Source organism: Ranitomeya imitator, chromosome 1 (assembly GCF_032444005.1).
Source record: "Ranitomeya imitator isolate aRanImi1 chromosome 1, aRanImi1.pri, whole genome shotgun sequence".
Taxonomy (NCBI): domain Eukaryota; kingdom Metazoa; phylum Chordata; class Amphibia; order Anura; family Dendrobatidae; genus Ranitomeya; species Ranitomeya imitator.
Window position 1 is genome coordinate 106035914 of NC_091282.1, and position 24630 is coordinate 106060543.

The 24630-nt window shown below is 47.0% G+C and overlaps 1 protein-coding gene across 2 annotated transcripts in view; it reads right to left on the reverse strand.

Moving 5' to 3' along the window:
• SGTB (small glutamine rich tetratricopeptide repeat co-chaperone beta) overlaps positions 1-24630 on the reverse strand; it is a 186344-nt gene that overhangs the window by 31802 nt on the left and 129912 nt on the right. For both annotated transcript variants that reach the window (XM_069749520.1, XM_069749513.1), the window contains exons 4-5: positions 13537-13615; positions 9091-9190 (exon numbers count right to left, since the gene is read on the reverse strand). In XM_069749520.1, the coding sequence (XP_069605621.1) occupies positions 9091-9190; positions 13537-13615 (179 nt within the window). The remainder of the gene's footprint in view (positions 1-9090; positions 9191-13536; positions 13616-24630) is intronic.

Here is a 24630-nt window from a genome sequence, read left to right on the forward strand (position 1 = left end):
CCAACACCGGGGCAGGAGGATCAACGGAGGGAACCATAGGCGCCACGTATCTCCGCAACAACGACCTATGGAACACATTATGGATGGCAAAAGAAGCTGGAAGGTCCAAACGAAATGACACAGGATTAAGAACTTCAGAAATCTTATATGGCCCAATGAAACGAGGCTTAAACTTAGGAGAGGAAACCTTCATAGGAACATGACGAGATGACAACCAAACCAAATCCCCAACACGAAGTCGGGGACCAACACAGCGCCAGCGGTTAGCGAAACGTTGAGCCTTCTCCTGGGACAATGTCAAATTGTCCACCACATGAGTCCAAATCTGCTGCAACCTGTCCACCACAGTATCCACACCAGGACAGTCCGAAGGCTCAACCTGCCCTGAAGAGAAACGACGATGGAAACCAGAATTACAGAAAAAAGGGGAAACCAAAGTAGCCGAGCTGGCCCGATTATTAAGGGCGAACTCAGCCAAAGGCAAGAAGGACACCCAATCATCCTGATCAGCAGAAACAAAGCATCTCAGATATGTTTCCAAAGTCTGATTAGTTCGTTCGGTTTGGCCATTAGTCTGAGGATGGAAAGCCGAAGAAAAAGACAAATCAATGCCCATCTTAGCACAAAAGGATCGCCCAAACCTCAAAACAAACTGGGAACCTCTGTCCGAGACGATGTTCTCCGGAATGCCATGCAAACGAACCACATGCTGGAAAAACAATGGCACCAAATCAGAGGAGGAAGGCAATTTAGACAAGGGTACCAAATGGACCATCTTAGAGAAGCGATCACAAACCACCCAAATGACCGACATCCTTTGAGAAACAGGGAGATCAGAAATAAAATCCATGGAAATATGCGTCCGGGGCCTCTTCGGGACCGGCAAGGGCAAAAGCAACCCACTGGCACGAGAACAGCAGGGCTTAGCCCGAGCACAAGTCCCACAGGACTGCACAAAAGAATGCACATCCCGTGACAAAGAAGGCCACCAAAAGGATCTAGCCACCAAATCTCTGGTACCAAAGATTCCAGGATGACCAGCCAACACCGAACAATGAACCTCAGAGATAACTCTACTAGTCCATCTATCAGGGACAAACAGTTTCTCCGTTGGACAACGGTCAGGTCTATCAGCCTGAAACTTCTGCAGCACGCGCCGCAAATCAGGGGAGATGGCAGACAAAATTACCCCCTCTTTAAGAATACCCGCCGACTCCGGAACACCCGGAGAGTCAGGCACAAGACTCCTTGACAGGGCATCAGTCTTCACATTCTTAGATCCCGGAAGGTATGAAACCACAAAATCAAAACGGGAGAAAAAGAGCGACCATCGAGCCTGTCTAGGATTCAACCGTTTGGCAGACTCGAGATAAGTCAAATTCTTGTGATCCGTTAAGACCACCACGCGATGTTTAGCTCCTTCAAGCCAATGTCGCCACTCCTCGAATGCCCACTTCATGGCCAACAACTCTCGATTGCCAACATCATAATTGCGCTCAGCAGGCGAGAATTTTCTAGAAAAGAAGGCACATGGTTTCATCACCGAGCCATCAGAACTTTTTTGCGACAAAACAGCCCCTGCTCCAATCTCAGAAGCAACAACCTCGACCTGAAACGGGAGCAAAACATCTGGCTGGCACAACACAGAGGCAGAAGAAAAACGACGCTTCAACTCCTGAAAAGCCTCTACAGCCGCAGAGGACCAATTGACCACAGCAGCACCTTTCTTGGTCAAATCAGTCAACGGTTTAGCAATACTAGAAAAATTAGCGATGAAGAGACGGTAAAAATTAGCAAAGCCCAGGAACTTCTGCAGGCTCTTCACAGATGTCGGCTGAGTCCAATCATAAATGGCCTGAACTTTAACAGGGTCCATCTCGATAGTAGAAGGGGAAAAAATGAAACCCAAAAATGAAACCTTCTGAACTCCAAAGAGACACTTTGACCCCTTCACAAACAAGGAATTCGCACGAAGGACCTGGAACACCATTCTGACCTGCTTCACATGAGACTCCCAATCATCCGAAAACACCAAAATGTCATCCAAATATACAATAATGAATCTATCCAGGTACTCTCGGAAGATGTCATGCATAAAGGACTGAAACACAGATGGAGCATTAGAAAGCCCGAATGGCATAACCAGGTACTCAAAATGGCCCTCGGGCGTATTAAATGCTGTTTTCCATTCATCGCCCTGTTTAATTCGCACAAGATTATACGCCCCTCGAAGATCTATCTTGGTGAACCAACTAGCCCCCTTAATCCGAGCAAACAAATCAGACAGCAGCGGCAAAGGATACTGAAATTTGACTGTGATCTTATTAAGAAGGCGGTAATCAATACAAGGTCTCAAAGAGCCATCCTTCTTGGCCACAAAAAAGAACCCTGCTCCCAATGGTGACGACGACGGGTGAATATGACCCTTCTCCAAGGATTCCTTTATATAACTCCGCATAGCGGCGTGCTCTGGCACAGATAAATTAAACAGTCGGCCTTTAGGAAACTTACTACCAGGAATCAAATTAATAGCACGATCGCAATCCCTAAGAGGAGGTAGGGCACCGGATTTGGGCTCTTCAAATACATCCCGGTAATCTGACAAAAACTCAGGGACCTCAGAAGGAGTGGAAGGCGAAATTGACAACAATGGAACATCACCATGTACCCCCTGACAACCCCAGCCGGACACAGACATAGATTTCCAATCCAACACTGGATTATGGACCTGTAGCCATGGCAACCCCAAAACGACCACATCATGCAGATTATGCAACACCAAAAAGCGAATATCCTCCTGATGTGCAGGAGCCATGCACATGGTCAATTGAGTCCAGTACTGAGGCTTGTTCTTGGCCAAAGGCGTAGCATCAATTCCTCTCAATGGAATAGGATACTGCAAGGGCTCCAAGAAAAAACCACAGCGCCTGGCAAACTCCAAGTCCATCAAATTCAGGGAAGCGCCTGAATCCACAAATGCCATAACAGAATAGGACGACAGAGAGCAAATCAGAGTAACGGACAAAAGAAATTTAGACTGTACCGTACCAATGGTGGCAGACCTAGCGAACCGCCTTGTGCGCTTAGGACAATCGGAGATAGCATGAGTGGATTCACCACAGTAAAAACACAGCCCATTCCGACGTCTGTGTTCTTGCCGTTCAGCTCTGGTCAAAGTCCTATCACATTGCATAGGCTCAGGCCTATGCTCAGAGACTACCGCCAAATGGTGCACAGCTTTGCGCTCACGCAAGCGCCGATCGATCTGAATGGCCAAGGACATAGACTCATTCAGACCAGCAGGCGTGGGAAATCCCACCATGACATCCTTAAGGGCTTCAGAAAGACCCTTTCTGAAAATTGCCGCCAGAGCACACTCATTCCACTGAGTAAGCACAGACCACTTTCTAAACTTCTGACAGTACACCTCCGCTTCATCCTGACCCTGACACAAAGCCAGCAAGATTTTCTCTGCCTGATCCACTGAATTTGGTTCATCATAAAGCAATCCAAGCGCCAGAAAAAAATGCATCAACATCACGCAATGCAGGATCTCCTGGCACAAGGGAAAATGCCCAGTCTTGAGGGTCACCACGCAACAAAGAAATAATGATCTTTACTTGTTGAACGGGGTCACCAGAGGAGCGGGGTTTCAAAGCTAGAAACAGTTTACAATTATTTTTGAAATTCAAGAACTTAGATCTATCCCCAGAAAATAAATCAGGAATAGGAATTCTAGGCTCTAACATCGGATTCTGAACCACAAAATCTTGAATGTTTTGTACCCTTGCAGTGAGATGATCCACACAAGAGGACAGACCTTGAATGTCCATATCTACACATGTGTCCTGAACCACCCAAAGGTTTAGGGGAAAAGAAAGACAAAACACAGTGCAAAGAAAAAAAAAATGGTCTCAGAACTTCTCTTATCCCTCTATTGAGATGCATTAATACTTTGGGCCAGCTGTACTGTTATGAACCTGGTGGTTAGGAGCACCTGGCACGACCTGATAGTTAAACTCACACAGGACAAGCTCTGGGATGTGGGAGCTCTGCTGACCGCTACCCCTAATCCTATCACACAACTAGAAATAGCCGTGGAGCGTTCCTGACTCTCCCTAGACGCCTCTTCACAGCCTAAGTGCTAGCTAGCCCTAGAGATAAGAAATAAAGCCTACCTTGCCTCAGAGAAATTCCCCAAAGGAAAAGGCAGCCCCCCACATATATTGACTGTGAGTAAAGATGAAAGTCACAAACGCAGAAATGAAACAGGTTTCAGCAAAGGGAGGCCAGACTTACTAAACAGACAGAGGATAGGAAAGGTATCTTTGCGGTCAGCACAAAAAACTACAAAAGACCACGCAGAGTGTGCAAAAAGACCTCCGCACCGACTAACGGTGCGGAGATGCCACTCTGCATCCCAGAGCTTCCAGCTAGCAAGGCAAAATCATAATATGCAGCTGGACAAGGAAACAATGAACAAATAATAACAAGCAGGAACTTAGCTTCTGCTGGAGTAGACAGGTCACCAGAAAGATCCAAGAGCGAACTGAACCAATGCAGGAACATTGAAAGCTGGCATGGAGTAACGATCTGAGTGGAGTTAAATAGAGCAGCCAACCAAAGGATAAACCACGTCACCTGTGTAAGGAACCTCAGAAGCAGCAGCTCCACTCACAGCCACCAGAGGGAGTCCATGGACAGAACTCGCCGAAGTACCATTCACGACCACAGGAGGGAGTTCGACAACAGAATTCACAACAAAGGTGTATGGAGCGGAGCCGTGTGTGTATGAGGTGTATGGAGCGGAGCTGAATGTGTACAAGGTGTATGGAGCGGAGCCGTGTGTGTATGAGGAGTATGGAGCGGAGCCGTGTGTGTATGAGGTGTATGGAGCGGAGCTGAATGTGTATGAGGTGTATGGAGCGGAGCCGTGTGTGTATGGAGTGGAGCTGAATGTGTACGAGGTGTATGGAGTGGAGCTGAATGTGTACGAGGTGTATGGAGCGGAGCCGTTTGTGTATGAGGTGTATGGAGCGGAGCTGAATGTGTACGAGGTGTATGGAGCGGAGCCATGTGTGTATGAGGTGTATGGAGCGGAGCTGAATGTGTACGAGGTGTATGGAGCGGAGCTGAATGTGTACGAGGTGTATGGAGGAGAGCCGTGTGTGTATGAGGTGTATGGAGCGGAGCTGAATGTGTACGAGGTGTATGGAGCGGAGCCGTGTGTGTATGGAGCAGAGCTGAATGTGTACAAGGTGTATGGAGCGGAGTTGAATGTGTACGAGGTGTATGGAGCGGAGCTGAATGTGTACGAGGTGTATGGAGTGGAGCTGAATGTGTACAAGGTGTATGGAGAGGAGCTGAATGTGTACGAGGTGTATGGAGAGGAGCTGAATGTGTACGAGGTGTATGGAGTGAAGCCGTGTGTGTATAGAGCAGAGCTGAATGTGTACGAGATGTATGGAGCGGAGCTGAATGTGTACGAGGTGTATGGAGCGGAGCCAAGTGTGTATGAGGTGTATGCAGCGTAGCTGAATGTGTACGAGGTTTATGGAGCGGAGCTGAATGTGTACGAGGTGTATGGAGCGGAGCTGAATGTGTACGAGGTGTATGGAGCGGAGCTGAATGTGTACGAGGTGCATGGAGCGGAGCTGAATGTGTACGAGGTGTATGGAGCGGAGCTGAATGTGTACGAGGTGTATGGAGTGGAGCTGAATGTGTACGAGGTGTATGGAGCGGAGCTGAATGTGTACGAGGTGCATGGAGCGGAGCTGAATGTGTACGAGGTGTATGGAGCGGAGCTGAATGTGTACGAGGTGTATGGAGTGGAGCTGAATGTGTACGAGGTGTATGGAACGGAACTGAAAGTGTACGAGGTGTATGAAGTGGAGCTGAATGTGTACGAGGGGTATGGAGCTGAGCTGAATGTGTACGAGGTGTATGGAGCGGAGCCGTGTGTGTATGGAACGGAGCTGAATTTGTACGAGGTGTATGAAGTGGAGCTGAATGTGTACGAGGTGTATGGAGCGGAGCCAAGTGTGTATGAGGTGTATGGAGCGGAGCTGAATGTGTACGAGGTGTATGGAGTGGAGCTGAATATGTACAAGGTGTATGGAGTGGAGCTGAATGTGTATGATGTGTACGGAGCGGAGCTGAATGTGTATGAGGTGTACGGAGCGGAGCCATGTGTGCATGAGATGTATGGAGCGGAGATGAATGTGTAGGAGGTGTATGGAGCGGAGCTGAATGTGTACGAGGTGTATGGAGCGGAGCTGAATGTGTACGAGGTGTACGGAGCAGAGCCGTGTGTGTATGAGGTGTATGGAGCGGAGCTGAATGTGTACAAAGTGTATGGAGCGGAGCTGAATGTGTACGAGGTGTATGGAGCGGAGCTGAATGTGTACGAGGTGTATGGAGTAGAGCCGTGTGTACGGAGCGGAGCCATGTGTGCAAAGTGTACGGAGCAGAGCCGCATGTGTAGGAGTAGCTATGTGTGGCCATTATACGGTATGAAGTATCATATGCGGCCAATATACAGTATGGAGCGTCATGTGCAGTCATTATACAGTATGGAGCATCATGTGCGGTCATTATACAGTATGGAGCATCATGTGCAGCCAATATACAGTATGGAGCATCATGTGCAGGCATTATACAGTATGGAGCATCATGTGCGGCCATTATACAGTACTAGATTATGGCCCGATTCTAACGCATCGGGTATTCTAGAATATGCATGTCCCCGTAGTATATGGACAATGATGAAACCAGAATTCGTGGCAGACTATGCCCGTCGCTGATTGGTCGAGGCAACCTTTATGACATCGTCGCCATGGCAACCATTATGACATCTACGTCGATACTGTGCCCGTCGCTGATTAGTCAAGGCGAATTCGCGGCAGACTGTGCCCATCGCTGATTGGTCGAGGCAACCTTTATGACATCATCATCGCCATGCTGTGCCCGTCGCTGATTGGTCAAGGCCGCGGGATTTCCAGGACAGACAGACAGACAGAAAGACAGACAGACGGAAAAACCCTTAGACAATTATTATACAGTATGGAGCATCATGTGCGGTCATTAAACAGTATGGAGCATCATGTGCAGTCATTATACAGTATGGAGCATCATGTGTGGCCATTATACAGTATGGAGCATCATGTGCGGTCATTATACAGTATGGAGCATTGTGTGGCCATTATACAGTACTAGACTGTGGCCCGATTCTAACGCATCGGGTATTCTAGAATATGCATGTCCCCGTAGTATATGGACAATGATGATTCCAGAATTCGCGGCAGACTGTTCCCGTTGCTGATTGGTCGAGGCAACCTTTATGACATCATCGTCGCCATGGCAACCATTATGACATCATCGTCGCTGTGCCCGTCTCTGATTGGTCGAGGCCTGGCGGCCTCGACCAATCAGAAGCGCGGGATTTCTACATCGATGCTGTGCCGGTCTCTGATTGGTCGAGGCCGCCAGGCCATAGTATATGGACAATGATGATTCCAGAATTCGCGGCACACTGTGCCCGTCGCTGATTGGTCGAGGCAACCTTTATGACATCATCGTCGCCATGGCAACCATTATGACATCTACGTCGATACTGTGTCCGTCGCTGAATCAGAAACGTGGGATTTCTACGTCCTTTATGACATCATCGTCGCTGTGCCCGTTGCTGATTGGTCGAGGCCTGGCGGCCTCGACCAATCAGAGACGCGGGATTTCTACGTCGATGCTGTGCCGGTCTCTGATTGGTCGAGGCCTGGCGGCCTCGACCAATCAGAGAGCCGGGATTTCCAGGACAGACAGACAGACAGACAGACAGACAGACGGAAAAACCCTTAGGCAATTATATATATAGATGGAGCATCATGTGCGGCCATTATACAGTATGGAGAATCATGTGCGGTCATTATACAGTATGGAGCATCATGTGTGGCCATTATACAGTATGGAGCATCATGTGTGGCCATTACACAGTATGGAGCATCATGTGTGGCCATTATACGGTATGGAGCATCATGTGCGGTCATTATACAGTATGGAGCACTGTGTGGCCATTATACAGTATGGAGCATCATGTTTAGCTATTATACATTATGGAGCATCATATGCGGCCTTTATACAGTATGGAGCATCATGTGCGGTCATTATACAGTATGGAGCATCATGTGCAGCCAACATACAGTATGGAGCATCATGTGCAGCCAACATACAGTATGGAGCATCATGTGCAGTCATTATACAGTATGGAGCATCATGTGTGGCCATTATACAGTATGGAGCACTGTGTGGCCATATTTTTTTGTTTATAATTATTCTTTATGAAACAGTGTGATCAGCAGTGCTAAATGGGTGTGGTTGGGACGTGGATATGGGTGTGACTAGTTATGAATGGGTGTGATCAGAGGCATGGCCTAAAATTTGCCACGGTGCGCGTCGCGCGCCGCAAACTTTGTCCCTCTTTCCCATCTTCAAAAGTTGGGAGGTATGCTATGTGGTCATAGTGTGGCAGTATTTATTCCTTGTAAGTGCTATTATTATAACTTGTTTTAACCAAAGGTGCCCTTTAATGTAAACTACTGTAATTGTACACCCCAGTTGTGGGGTGCACACAATAGATGTGCAGGAGCCGCCTGTGGTTTACAGTCGATGCTCCATTATAACGGTGATAACGGCTTACAGATTTTTGCGTATAGCTGTAGGGTGGGCCTGTTGACTCAATTTTCCCTGTGGGCCCCAGACTCCCCAGTCTGACCCTGGAAACTGGCCTAATACATGCAAGCAAGTAAATACAGAAATCTGCAGAATGAAAATAAAAAGTTGTTATTTTTTATTAAACAGCATTTGCCACATTAGTAATTAATAAGTGGGCACCTGGGGAATTATCAACTTAAAAGGGGCACACAGTGGGCTTCCAAAATTTATGTGCATGGAATATGGCTAACAACCATATCTCAGAATTACATGTGGCTCTCAATGTAAGAAAGGTTGGGGACCCTGCACTAAATCAAGGTCGGTGGAGGTCCCTAGGCAAACCTTTTTATGGGTCCCAGCTGCAGTAATATAAAAGATTACTACCTGTTGCAGTAATACACAGCATTGTTCGGATCTAGTTCTACAGCCTGTGAGTAACAATCCAATGCAGCCTCATAGTTCTGTTCCTTCATATAATTATTTCCTGAAATTAAAAATTTCACATTTTTAATAATATTGCAAAAATATATTTTTTAATTTAATTGACGCTACTCATCAAAAAGGGCTACAAAATGACATAAACAGTCAAGAATTGAAAGGAACAATAATTATGTGGAAACCAAATATACTATAGTATGGCCAAATCTAATTTCTGTGCAAAAATCAGATTGTACAATACTCTTACAAATATCTGCCAATCCTTCCAATTAAGATGTTTGGAGATTTGGTGTATGATTGTGTCACACCTTACAGAACGTGATTGGAAAAAAAACAAAAGGTGGCACAAAAAGTGGCACATAGACCATTAGGATAACATTTGGACTTAAAAAAAAATTTCTTGTCATCCTTTCTCAAAAAGTTTCCACTTTGTGGACTTAGCAGAAAATAGTGCGTTTTACACTTACAATATTTGAGCTCCATGGTAATACCACATTGCCCAAGAGTCTCAGTAGAAATGCAGCAAATTTTATCATTCTCATGGCAAAAAAATACCCATGCAAGCCGTGTAAGTTTTTTTGCTACTCATGGACAATGCGGTGTTACCATCGGGAACTGATAAAAGAGCCACTGGCAGTGACAAAACACAGATCTTCCAAGCACACCCTATTATAAAGATTATTACTGAATGACCAAAATTTTGACATTTTTTCCAACTCCACCAAATACTTGTACACTTGGCCCTTGCTTTACTGTTCCTCCAACAGAGGGCAGAAGATTCATGATAAAAGGATAAAAAGAATTTTGTGATTGGTCTTCTGTAATTTACAAGAGATGGATGATTGGTGTAATAAGACAAAAACCTTAGGGCATGTTTCCACGGTCCGGAAGTTCTGCGCTGTGGACGCAGCGGATACCCCGCTCCGCCCAAAGCACTCTACCTGTTGTACGTGCGGTGATCCCAGATGTGTACATTGAACACATGCAGAATCACCGCATCATATTCATAGACTGTGTAATTTATTTTGAGGAGAAAGAACGTCTCCGCAAGATAAATAGACATACTGTGGTCTATAAAGACGTGCCAAATGTGCGTATATGCAGGTCTACCGCCTGTGTCTATGTACTGTGACAAAACACTCTGGGATCGCCTTTGCTGGGGTCAAAGGTCACGTGGTTTGTGCATTGAATCTGAGGCGTACAGCAGGTTTCTGAGCAGGCTGACCTCAGGTCAGATTTATTAACGTGAAAGCAACACAAAAAACAAAACATAAAAATAAATCCTAGCCTGTCCGGCACTAACTAAACAAATACGTTGCTATATCAACAACTGGGGGGGCTTCTCCCACCCAGCTAACATCACACAGATCTTGAGCAGAGCTCTTCACTCACGTTTGTCTCACACAGGCAGGCAATCTGTGTGCCCCAGGCAGACACTGGAAACACCCAGCTGGTCATCTTTTATTCCTGCAACCATTAACCCATTAGCACCCTGAAGATACTGAGTGGCCTAATTCACATAGGACAAACACCTGGGCGAGATATATCTGCCTCCAACTACCACACCAGCATGAGTCTTACAGTACGCATAATGGAGACCGGATTTCACAAAATCCCCTCCACTATGCTGTAACATATGGACGCTGCGGATTGGACGCTGAGAAAAAACGCCACGTGGAAACATACCCTTAGGGTGTGTGCACACGCTGCGGATTTTGCTGCGGATCCGCAGCGTTTCCGCTGCTGCGGATCCGCAGCGGTTTCCCATGAGTTTACATCCCACCAAGGACAACATCTGCAAAGAGTTTGTATGTTCTCTCCGTGTTTGTGTGGGTTTCCTCCGGGTTCTCCGGTTTCCTCCCACATTCCAAAGACATTCTGATAGTGAATTTAGATTGTGAGCCCCATCGGGGACAGCGATGATAATGTGTGCAAACTGTAAAGCGCTGCGGAATATGTTAGCGCTATATAAAAATAAAGATTATTAAAAATAAAGATTATTATTATTACTATGTTAACCTATGGGAAACGAAATCCGCAGTGCACATGCTGCGGAAAAAACACGCGGAAACGCAGCGGTTTACATTCTGCAGCATGTCAATTCTTTGTGCGGATTCTGCTGCGGTTTTACATCTGCTCCAATAGAAAACTGCAGGTGTAAAGCCGCAGTGGAATCCGCAGTAGAAACCGCGATAAATCCGCAGGAAAAACTGCAACGGTTTTGCACTGCGGTTTTTCCAAATCAGCTGCGGAAAAATCCGCAGTCCTCCAGAATACGTGTGCACATACCCTTATAGTTCATTGGTCCCTGGAGAACTGACTTCTGACTCAGCTTCTCAAGTGGATATCGATGGAATAGTGGTCTTAATCTCTCCCTACTTCAGGAAGAGTCCTTTTGAAACATCAAAACTCAAGGAACAGTCAACTAGGAAAAGAGGTCAAGGGTCTCAGTTTGCTAGATTTAAAAAAATGTAAAAAAATACATAATATGTGTGTGTGCTTCAAACCCCCAGAGAAGACAGGGTTATTAAATACAGATCAGGTTGAGCTGGGGATGGAGGTCTAATGAAACCATATTTCTTGCAACCCATGTATTTAATTGTTAGAAAAGACAGCACTAATGGTCTATGCTTAGGGTTAATCCATAATTTTATTTTTTTCATTCACTTATGTGTATAAATGGAGAAGATGGCATGACACTCCTCTGAAGACCACTGTTATTTTAATAGTATGCAAAATGTTATTGCATGTTTTATCCTTCTGGAGGCTGCAGTTCCTGTTAGTCAGGGGTGACGGGGTTAACGGTAGTTCCAGTCCATAGTTGGGGAAGAGTAATAGGGACCTATGTGTTAATTCCTGGTTTTGTAGTCAGATGGTAGTGAACCAGAGAAGATATCGGACTCTCAGAGCTGTATCCGGGTGTGTGCTGGAGATAGCTAATATTGTAAAGAAGTAGCAAGCCTTACAACAGACAAGCAACAGGGACGGTAGAATCACTTCTCAGGAAGGCAAGATGGGAAACTAATAGAAGAGTCTCAGAGTGCAGGTGGTCTTAGCCAGACCTGGAAATCTAGATTTCCTATTACTATGTCTTTGGAGTGCGGGAGGAAACCAGAGAACCTGGAGGAAACCTACACCAACATGGGAAGAACATACAAACTCCTTACAGATGTTGTCCTTGGTGGGATTGAACCCAGGACCCCAGCACTGCAGCTGTAAGGTCTCTTTCCGAGGACTGTGAGGGCAGGATTTATATTTAATCTATCCTGACTTTATTTTAGTTTCTTTCTACATGTATTTCTTTTCTTCCAAGATGGAGTCCATGATCAGCTAAGGGGTCTCCGGAATGTCTTTGTGTAACGGACTTAGAAAAAACATAGAAAAGTGAGAGAAACAAAACTTAGAGGCTAGTATGTCCCCTAGACCACAAACTGGGTGTTAACTTCGCAAATTAGAAGTATGTATGCTAATGCCTGGACATATTTAGAGATAAGATGAGCCAATTAATAAAGAGAGATCTGCTTTAATTCTTAATGTATTAGGGTGGCTCTTCCGTGCACGTTTTTGGAGTTTCCAATTTAATTTGGAACAGGCACAATGTCTAAGAACGTCCCACATTAGGTGGCGACGACAGGGACCAACCATTGTATGATGAACCCACTTCAATATATATAATTTAGTCATTCTGTAGAATGGAATAATGTCTAGTAGCCTCATGCCTCCTTGGGACTTGGCTTAAATCAAATTTCTATAGATTAATGTAAGTTTTGCAATAAAATGAGATTTCAGTTTTTTGGTAAAATGGTCTTGGAAGATGAATGCTAGTACTGGTATTAAATATAAAATACACGGGTGAACATTAGTTTTCATGGAATGGATTATTCTGTTGTCACCTTTAAATCAGTTTTCTGCTATTCAGTATCAGGCTGCGTGTCCACGTTCAGGATGGCCGGCGGTATCGCCGGAGCGGCTTAGCCGCTCTGTGGTAAGCCCCGCCCCCTTCTGGGACGCGATGATGCCAATGTGTTCACAGCACACATCCGGCATCATCGCTCCCCACCATAGCGCCCTGTGCTATATCTTGCGGCGATGCAGCGTCGCCGCAAGATATACGGACATGCTGCGATCTGAAAAGACGCGCAGCATGTCCGGAGTCGCAGGGCCGCCGCGTGCGTGTTACCACGCATAGTGGAGACGGGATTTCATTCAATCCCCTCCACTATGCTGTATCATCTGGACGCTGCGTGTTTGACGCTGCGTCCCTATGCAGCGTCAAACACGCAGCGTTTACTGCACGTGGACACATACCCTCACGTTTACATAAAAATGTTGGGAAGTGGAGGCTTTTGTTAAATCTCACCAGGTCATCTTCACTCAATGCAAGATGCTTACCTTCATCTTTCAACTGTTCAGCTTTTTCTATTGCAGGTGGTGCTGACAAAGGGGATTCTGCTGGTGTACTATGCTCTTTCTGTTGGGAAAAGAATAATATACATATTATTTCTAGACTCAGCAAATATAACTTACAGATAAGTGCATTCTGTGAAGCAAGATTATGAATCCTAATGTAGTGCAGTGAGTAATAGTGCAAAGATATTCAGATGATTATGATGGCTAGTAAATATTTAGTTCTCATCTGGCCTCAGGAACAAATTAATCCTGTGGGTCATTTAGGGTTTCAAGTTGCACTTTGGTAATGCATATAGCGGAGAATACCTCCATAATATAGTGCTGCAATGTGGTACCATATGGAAGAAGTAATATCGCGTTAGTCCTGGAGATGTACAATGCTATTGTGACAGATAGAAGCTGAACAACAGGGAGTGGTTAGCGCAGCCCCAGTCCATACTGGGAAAGTTGTTATGGTGTCTAGGACTTCCAAGAGGAAGGTGTCTGCTAGAGAGTCTCCAGTCAGACTGAAATCAGACAAGCTGAATAGACCACACACAGCACTTTCATTGGTAGATACTCTTTACACTTTTATTTTCAGATGATCAAAGAAATCTCCAAGAATAAAACCAAAGGCTGCTAGTATTTAGGCATTCCGAGCTAGCAGCCTTTGGTGTTCTTCTTGGAGATTTACTGTTTCTACTTGTCACTGTGACTATATGTGAACAAGGCTCGGGAGAAGCCGAAACATTATATATTGAAAGAGTCACAGAATTCCTGAGTTACAGTTATTCCTGTAATATATTTGTGTTTCATTTGGATTAAATATTTTTTGAACAAAAAGTTTAAAGAGTATCAACCAATGAGAGTGCTGTATCTTTAAAAATCAGTATCAAACCTTCTTATAAGCACCTCACGGATAAAAAACAAGTGCTGACCTTTTTCTGTTTAAATATAAGATGTATAGACCAATTCTTCCTGGGAAGTGATTGCGGTAAGCATAGAAACAGTGAGGACAACCAGGAGCATCGTTATTACTTCAAGATAGAAGTGAGAGAGCTACAGAACTGGACTCATCCCTCTCCCCCCACCTCACTGCATGAGCGAGGTACAGTTCTGCTTAGGTTAAGACAACACTATATGTGAAGAGAAGTTATCTGTAAAGAGATATGTTTATCCAAACTGTATTTCTTTATAATAACTATCATCGAGCCGAAAGGGTATGGACCAGTGGACACTCGGTGGGAAAGTCCTTCTTCAGTTCGTTTAAAGCTCAAAACCTGTCAATATCTGTGACATATTAAACAATAGAAACAGTATTATACCTCATAAAAATACTTGATATGTTCATATATCAACTAAAGGGAGGGAAGCTCCTTTACAGTGGGTATCGGAGAAGAACCAACAAACCAACCTCCCCTTCACATCACCTAATGGTACAGCCAGGATTAACCCCTAAGCGAGCCAAACAAGACTAGCAGGCAACTAGGAAAAAAAAGAAGGGGGAGGGACAGAACCCACACTGGAAAAAGGGTCATCCTATTTCACCAGTCCATGACCCCTTCCCTATACGGATTGTGGTCCACTAACCACTTAAGAAGCATCTAAGGCACCTAACAGCTTTTTTGCCCCTTAATTACCACTATTACTTACATAAACTAATGTTTCTCATCATGTGTTACGGGTGTGTCAGGTAGGACAGACAGTCATCCTGGATCCGGCTGTAGAAGCGCATGGCGATTAGCTCTACAAGCACTTTCTTGATTTTTGCATCTGTGTTATAGAGTGATATCCTTCTCCCTCTATGACCCAACAGTTACCCTCACCATCTGCTGCTAATTAACACACCCTTGCTGAAGGTTTAAATACCTTCAGTCTCTTCAGCAAGGTGCTGGTGTTAGCTCAATTTCCCTATATCTGGTTGGAAGTATTAGCAGTCGGCTAGTGTCTTCTTGGAGTACTCTTGGAGGATTGCTGGTGTGATGTCTTGGTGGTCTTCGCAAACAAAGGTGATAATGGGTGCACACCTGGATGTTCGGGTACGGCGGGTTCGGCCGAACAGTTAAAAAAAGTTGAATGGAGGGCTCGAACATCTTGTGTTTGCTACACTGTAATGTGCACGGCAAACACCGCTTCTGATCGGCGGTGAAACCATCCCCACCGGTCAGAGAGCTGCACTTCCCACACTGTCAAATGACAGCGTGAGCACTCAGCTGTGACTGAAGGTATAAAGTTTACCTTCTGTCACTGGTGTCAGCTGATGGGACTACTCATCCCATCATCCGACACCTGCTGCCGCTAATAACAGTGAGAGCAGGTGCGGCAGATGGGAGTATTCATCAGTCGCTCCAACGATGTAACAAAAAACGGCGTGAGATCCTCTATATTTTTGTTAACCAGCCAGGCAAAACTCACAGCTGGGGGCTGCAACCCCCAGGCTAGTTATCAAGTATAGAGGGGTCCCCAAGCCGTATTTTTTAATTACATTACAGTTTTGACAACCAACCTTGCTAAAGCAGACAGCTGGGGGCTGGTATTCTCAAAATGGTAAGAGGCCATGGATATTGGCCCACCCAGCCTAAAAATAGCAGCCAGCAGCTGCCCAGAAAAGGCACATCTATTAGATGCGCCAATTCTGGTGCTATGTCTGACTATTCCCACTTGCCCTGAAGCAGTGGCAAGTGGGGTTAATATTTGTGGGGTTGATGTCACCTTTGTAATGTCAGGTGACATCAAGCCTACGGCTTAGTAATGAAGAGGCGTCTATAAGACACCTATCCATTACTAATCCTATAATTATATGGTAAATAAAGACACAGCCAGAATAAAGTCCTTTAATTGAAAGAAAGACACAGACTCCTTTAATAATCATAATTAAACTATACTTACGACCTCGCCTAATTCCATCAAAGCCCTCGATCTCCTGTAATAAAACTAAAATAAAAAAGCAACAATATACCATACCTGTCTGTTGTTCTGTCCCATGCCGTAATCCATGTTTGGGGGATAAACAGTTTTCAACCTAGACAGTGCAAAAATGCGACCATCCAGGCTGAGAACCACTGGTGACTGAACTGCTGCAAGCGCAGCCTCAGTGACTGATGGTAACGTCATTGAGGTTACATCCGGTCACTGAGGCTCCATTCCCATCTGGGCTGAATTGCCGTGACCTTGGTGAGATTCCCACTAGCAACGTGAGAAAATGCTTCTGAATGCTAAATACGATGTAGACAAATCACAGAAATCACTTTATGAAACACTATGCACTTTATGAAAATTACTTTAAAATAGTAATCAGAGCATATTCCAGATGAGGAACCGTTACATAGATGGCGCTGCCACAGAGATGTCAATCAAGCCAGGAGGGGAAGTTTTGGAGCACTGTCTATGTGACTGTTTCTCTTCTGGACTCCACCCACATGACTATTCAATAGTAATTTGCATATAATAAAAAGCTTTTTATTAAGTGATTTCTGAAAATTGCCTATATTAGATTAGGCAGAGAATGCCTAATGAAGAGAGAAATTAGTAGCTTACATAAAAAGGCATGGGAAGGTCTATCAGCAAAATAAGAGCTGGCAGGCAGGGCTGCCACTAGAAATTTCGGGGCCCCCTTGAGACTCCGCCCAGGCTCCACCCCAGCCCCGCCTCCAGGCTCCACCCCTCGAACTGTCCACAGTCCCACCGCTCTCTCTTGGAAAAACTCCACTTCTCACCAATCACACATTAACAGTTCCCATCACCAGATCACATACATAGCAGGCAGCTTTTGTTTTGGCCAAAAGATTTTTTAAGCCGCCACCATAACACGGTAGACACTTTTGGCCGGGCCCTACTCTACTGTAACCTATTAAATATTTGTTAAAATATGCAATACAATTTAGGTATATTTTTATTTATTTTTCAATTTTTAAAATGACCAATAATATCACATAGAAGGAACAAATACCACAACACCATGACCAGATGACATATTACCACCACAGTGATCGAATAATATCACATACAAGGAACAAATACCACAACACCATGTCCAGACCACATATTACCCCCCCAAATGATGACTGAATACTAAAATTCTGATCAGTAATTTTAAAAAAAGCACCATACTATCACCATAAGTGCCATTATACACAGGAGATCTGTACTTAGTATGCAGTGTCTGTGTACAGATAATATAGTGATCACTAGTGAAATTATCCACAGGAGCTCTGTATACAGTGTATAGTGTCAGTGTATAGGTAACACACTGACTCACCAGTGACGTCTCTAGGTGAAGTCCTTCATCTTTCATCCAGCACAGACCGCCATCATTTCATCCAGCCAGGACTTCTCTCTGCAGGAAATAACACAGTTATCTCGAGCTCCGCTTGCAGAACACATTACTTAATTTTTCACAACTTCTACATTACACCACATGAAGAAGGCGACATAATATCACTCTATACAGTAACAGGACCGCCCCCCATTTAAAACAGTATACTCAAAAAATAAAATAAATACATCACTGCAGTAATAATATCCCTAAATTAGCCCCTATGGTATTAATAATATCCCCCAGCCTGGCCCCGTGTGTCTCATTCCTGGTGTCAGCCATATGTTCTCCCATCCTGCCCTCATGAGTATCCATTCTGCCCCATATGATCTCCCCATCCTGCCCCATATGATCGCCCCATGTGATCTCTCCATCCTGCCCCATCTGTCTCCATCATATCTATCCTGCCCCATGATCCTGCACGATCTGTCTCCAATTCTGCCCCCAGTGTCTCCAATCATGCCCCATGTCTCCATTCTGCCCCCTATGTCTCCAACCATGCCCCCATGTCTGCAATCCTGACACTTGTCTCCAATCATGCCCCCTGTGTCTCCATTCTGCCCCATCTGTCTCCAATCCTGCCCCATCTGTCTCCAGTCATGCCCCCATGTCTTTCATCCTGCCCCGTGTCTCCAATCATGCCCCGTATCTCCATTCTGCCCCGTGTCTCGCATTCTGCCCCAATGTCCAGCATTCTGCCCCTGGGTCTCACAGTCTGCCCCTGTGTCCAGCATTCTGCCCCTGTCACTGTGTCCAGCATTCTGCCCCTGTCACTGTGTCCAGCATTTCTGCCCCACTGTGTCCAGCATTCTGCCCCACTGTCTCCAGCATTCTGCCCCACTGTCTCCAACATTCTGCCCCACTGTGTGTCCAGCATTCTGCCCCACTGTTTGTCCAGCATTCTGCCCCACTGTGTGTCCAGCATTCTGCCCCACTGTGTGTCCAGCATTCTGCCCCACTGTGTGTCCAGCATTCTGCCCCACTGTGTGTCCAGCATTCTGCCCCACTGTGTGTCCAGCATTCTGCCCCACTGTGTGTCCAGCATTCTGCCCCACTGTGTGTCCAGCATTCTGCCCCACTGTGTCCAGCATTCTGCCCCACTGTGTCCACAATTCTGCCCCACTGTGTCCACAATTCTGCCCCTGTGTGTCCACCATTCTGCCCCACTGTGTGTCCACCATTCTGCCCCACTGTGTGTCCACCATTCTGTCCCACTGTGTCCAGCATTTCTGCCCCTGTGTGTCCACCATTCTGCCCCACTGTGTCCAGCATTCTGCCCCACTGTGTCCAGCATTTCTGCCCCTGTGTGTCCACCATTCTGTCCCACTGTGTCCAGCATTTCTGCCCCTGTGTGTCCACCATTCTGCCCCACTGTGTCCAGCATTTCTGCCCCACTGTGTCCAGCATTCTGCCCCACTGTGTCCAGCATTTCTGCCCCTGTGTGTCCAGCATTCTGCCCCACTGTGTCCAGCATTCTGCCCCTGTGTGTCCAGCATTCTGCCCCACTGTGTGTCCACCATTCTGTCCCACTGTGTCCAGCATTTCTGCCCCTGTGTGTCCAGCATTCTGCCCCACTGTGCCTACCATTCTGCCCTTGTGTGTCCAGCATTCTGCCCCAATGTGTGTCCACCATTCTGTCCCACTGTGTCCAGCATTTCTGCCCCTGTGTGTCCAGCATTCTGCCCCACTGTGTCCACCATTCTGCCCCACTGTGTCCAGCATTTCTGCCCCTGTGTGTCCAGCATTCTGCCCCTGTGTGTCCAGCATTCTGCCCCACTGTGTGTCCACCATTCTGTCCCACTGTGTCCAGCATTTCTGCCCGTGTGTCCACCATTCTGCCCCACTGTGTCCAGCATTTCTGCCCCACTGTGTCCAGCATTCTGCCCCACTGTGTCCAGCATTTCTGCCCCACTGTGTCCAGCATTCTGCCCCACTGTGTCCACCATTCTGCCCCTGTGTGTCCAGCATTCTGCCCCACTGTGTGTCCACCATTCTGCCCCACTGTGTGTCCACCATTCTGTCCCACTGTGTCCAGCATTTCTGCCCCTGTGTGTCCACCATTCTGCCCCACTGTGTCCAGCATTTCTGCCCCACTGTGTCCAGCATTTCTGCCCCTGTGTGTCCACCATTCTGTCCCACTGTGTCCAGCATTCTGCCCCACTGTGTCCACCATTCTGCCCCACTGTGTCCAGCATTTCTGCCCCTGTGTGTCCACCATTCTGCCCCTGTGTGTCCAGCATTCTGCCCCACTGTGTGTCCACCATTCTGTCCCACTGTGTCCAGCATTTCTGCCCCTGTGTGTCCACCATTCTGCCCCACTGTGTCCAGCATTTCTGCCCCACTGTGTCCACCATTCTGCCCCACTGTGTCCAGCATTCTGCCCCACTGTGTCCACCATTCTGCCCCTGTGTGTCCAGCATTCTGCCCCACTGTGTGTCCACCATTCTGTCCCACTGTGTCCAGCATTTCTGCCCCTGTGTGTCCAGCATTCTGCCCACTGTGTCCACCATTCTGCCCCTGTGTGTCCAGCATTCTGCCCCACTGTGTGTCCACCATTCTGTCCCACTGTGTCCAGCATTTCTGCCCCTGTGTGTCCAGCATTCTGCCCCACTGTGTCCAGCATTTCTGCCCCTGTGTGTCCACCATTCTGCCCCTGTGTGTCCAGCATTCTGCCCCACTGTGTGTCCACCATTCTGTCCCACTGTGTCCAGCATTTCTGCCCCTGTGTGTCCACCATTCTGCCCCACTGTGTCCAGCATTTCTGCCCCACTGTGTCCAGCATTCTGCCCCACTGTGTCCACCATTCTGCCCCTGTGTGTCCACCATTCTGCCCCTGTGTGTCCACCATTCTGCCCCTGTGTGTCCACCATTCTGCCCCACTGTGTGTCCACCATTCTGTCCCACTGTGTCCAGCATTTCTGCCCCTGTGTGTCCAGCATTCTGCCCCACTGTGTCCACCATTCTGCCCCTGTGTGTCCAGCATTCTGCCCCACTGTGTGTCCACCATTCTGTCCCACTGTGTCCAGCATTTCTTCCCCTGTGTGTCCACCATTCTGCCCCACTGTGTCCAGCATTTCTGCCCCTGTGTGTCCATCATCCTGCCCCCCGGACCCACCTGGATCGCAGCTCTCAAAGAAAAAAAAAAGCCACGACTTCTTACCTGGCCATGCTCCTGCGCCGGGCGAAGATCCCCCCAGGCTCCACACAGACGCACTCGCTGGGCCCGGCGGCTGACAATGACGTCAGACGCCGGCGACGCCGGCGAGTGCGCACTGCGGCCCTGTTCAGCTGCCAGCCTCAGACTGGCTGGCGGCTGTTAACTATTGAAGTGCGGGCGCGGGCCCGCACGTCAATAGTGTGCCGCTGCCGCAGCGCCTGCAGGGGGGGGCCCGGTGACCAGATGAGACGGGGCCCGATGCGGGCCCCCTCTGCTCACCGGGCTCCATACGCCAGTCACGGCTGTCATGCCCTGATGGCGGCCCTGCTGGCAGGGGTTACCTTTATACAGTTGACTTCAGTGGGGTAAAAAAAAAATTGCTGTTTTCATTTGACACTTTTTTTTCCATAAAGCAACAAGCCTTGTAATTCAATGTACTAATCTTGCAAGTACTAATGATACTCATTTTAGGGTCCAAGATGAAAATACTCTAAGAGTTGTACTCACTCAGGTGCGACGGAAGGAAAACATTAGGCACATTCCTTTAAAAAGTTCATGTGGGTTTATTCGCTTCATAAACCCAGAAACACCAACAAAAAGTAAACAGCCTTTAGAGCAGGCAAAAACAAAGCATAAATGTCCTTAGCAGGGCTCTGCTCCACCAGGCCTGTGGATACACAGGCTGGGGGTAATGTGCAGCACGCAGGCTCGGTCTGGAGCCACACACACAGGAGTCCTTCTTCCTCCCAACACACAGACCATGTGCCAAACAACAGCCTCCATTACATAAGTTGTAACCACACCCAGAGGTGAGGTATCTGGGTAGCCAGACCCACCCATCTCTCATAGCTACCCGCAACCCGGACCCAGGTGCATCAAACGACATCTTAGTGCTTACGTGAACTAACAAAAATACTCCGGGTTACATCACAGAGAGCAGCCATCTCTTGTGACACATACCTTCCATTGATTACACAGCCATTAGCCTCCTTACAATACTTAAAACATGGGGATAGAGGAAATAAGGGGGGTGCATGTTAGTCCAGTCTTGTATATGTTTCCCATCAAATAATTACATAGGTTTTCAGAAAAAATAGAAGGTCTCATAACAAATATCAAAATGGGGTCCTGATACGGCTGCCCACACTATGTGATCCAACCAACATAACATGGATCATGTGCTTGTTCAAACGATATTTCTCATATCATATCCCTCATTGCTGTTGGCTAAAATAAAGACCCACCTGTGAAGAATATTGGAGATATAATTTCATGCCAATCATTTGTATCCTATTTGGCCTGGGATTATAAAAAAACATTTTCCTTTGTCCAGCACTGACTCAGAAGGAAGTCCAATTGTGACGCTAGTCACTTCTCACAGCTAAGTCGTGAGTCAGAGTGGTCAGGGAGTTCAAGGTCAGAAGCCAGGAGGGTACATCATAAACAGAAGAAAGAGAAAAAAGCATAGTCAGGTAACGTTCCCAAGGTCAGAGTACCGGGAGGATAACGGATCAGAGCTGAAAGGGTTAAACAGGCGGTTGGTCAGAACAAAGTCCAAGGTCAGGAATCAGATCAAACATATAGAACTCAAGGCACAGGAGAGCACAAAGCACAAACCTCACAAGAAGAATGTACGTCTGGCAATGGTCTGGGAGAAGCTGCTCAGTTAGGCTACGTTCACATTGGCGTTCCGCCAATGTGCGTCGCTGTTGCGCCGGCGACGCAGCGGCGACGCAGCGGCGACGCAGCGGCGACGCGCCCCTATGTTTAACATAGGGGACGCGTGCGTTTTTAGGGTGGCGTTTTTCGACACTTGCGTCGTTTCCGACGCTAGCGTCGGACGCAAGAAAATGCAACAAGTTGCATTTTCTGTGCGTCCGATTTTGGTCAAAAAACGACGCGCGCGTTTTTTCGTGCGTCGCGCGTTGCGTCGCCGACGCAGGGCGGCGCAACTCTAGTGTGAACGTAGCCTTAAGTAGGCATGACAATTACCTAGGATAGTGAACACCTGAGACAGTCGACACCTCCCAGTCACAGATTGGCTAGTCGATCTGTCAATAAACACCGACAGCTCAGCACGCCCCTGAACCAGACTAAATGGTTATGCTGTCAATCAAAGTACTGACAGCTTCAGCACGCCCCTGTACCCCAGACACCCTGGGATGGAACCATCACACCAATAATCTCAAAGCCTCAAGGAGAAAGCTGACATCTAGCTCAGCAGATGGTTAAGCCTCCAAACGCTGTGAGTGACAGTCCTCACACCTTGAGCCAGCTCAGATCAGGACAAAGGCTTGCTTGCAATATAGAGTCATGCTGACGCTGCCAAAGAACGTTCTAAAAACATAATTCCGTAAGGAGTTATGGAGATACTATACATCTATGCCGTAGATTGTGTATATTTCTGAGATCTCCACAACATGGCGAACGCCTTCCAGGGTCTCCATCCGTTCTAACACCACAGGGAGGGGAGATATGTAGAATGGCTAGTAGGAACCAGGTAACAAAAATGTGTTTAGTATCAACGCGTAGCAGGAGCCTGGCTGCATCCGATGTTGTCTAAACTGCCTTGCTAGGAACGTCTATAAAAGAGTTATATGACCCATCTTAGGTTTAGGTTCAGCCTAGAGGGCAGGAGGGGAGTGACTAATGGGGATAAAGCCTAGTGTAAGGCCGTGTGGTCTCTCTCTCTGTTATGATTGAGTATCACTTCGACAGTGGGGGCCGTGTCGAGTAATGTGCTGTGAAGGAGCCAGCTGGCAGCCCATGCCCCCTGTGGCCCAACACACATATGATCAAACATCAAAACGGTAATTTACATGATCAATCTGCTTATATCTTTTGTCCTACCACTATTGTATTTGCATATCTGACCATTATATATGTGTAACTATCGTGTATATAGTGTATTGTCTAGTGTGCCCTTAAGGTGATTAAATATATATAGCTCTTTTATCTAAATCCACACGTCCATTTCTCGACTTAACGTTCCATGCTACCGGAGCTGGTTTCTGGCCCTATATAATCTTGCTAATGGACCAGGTTTATATCTAATGAGGAACTGGTGGAAGTCCTACCGAGCTGACCAGGCACTGTTTCACTGGTGCTAGTGTTAGGGCCTCTCAGCCTGTCATGGTTATGAGCGAGTGTGGTGCCACGTCAGCGACTGCGTGGGCCACATCCTCTCACTCCTCATGCCTCTTTGGGTCTGTGGGGACAGAGGGCGTCTGTGTCAAACCAAGCTGACCTTATGTGTCCCCAGGGGGTGTGGAACGTCACGTTGGTGAAAGTGGGGAGACCGCATTACGTGATCCATCTGACGCAGTAGTGACGTCGGGTAGGCTGTTGAGGTCCGAGTTCATCAAACCACCCATGAGGAAAAGGAATGCTAAACTTTCCTGACTGCAGTCATGCCGCGTTACAAATGTGAACCTCACTGAAGCACTGAAACAAAAGTGAGGCCTGGTCAACCCATGGCAGACCTTTCTCTTCATGATTATGTAAGCAAAGAGTGTCTCCCAACATATTATGGGTAGCACGGCGGCTCAGTGGTTAGCACTGTTTCCTACTAAGGACAACACCTGCAAGGAGTTTGTATGTTCTCCCTGTGTTTTTGTTGGTTTCT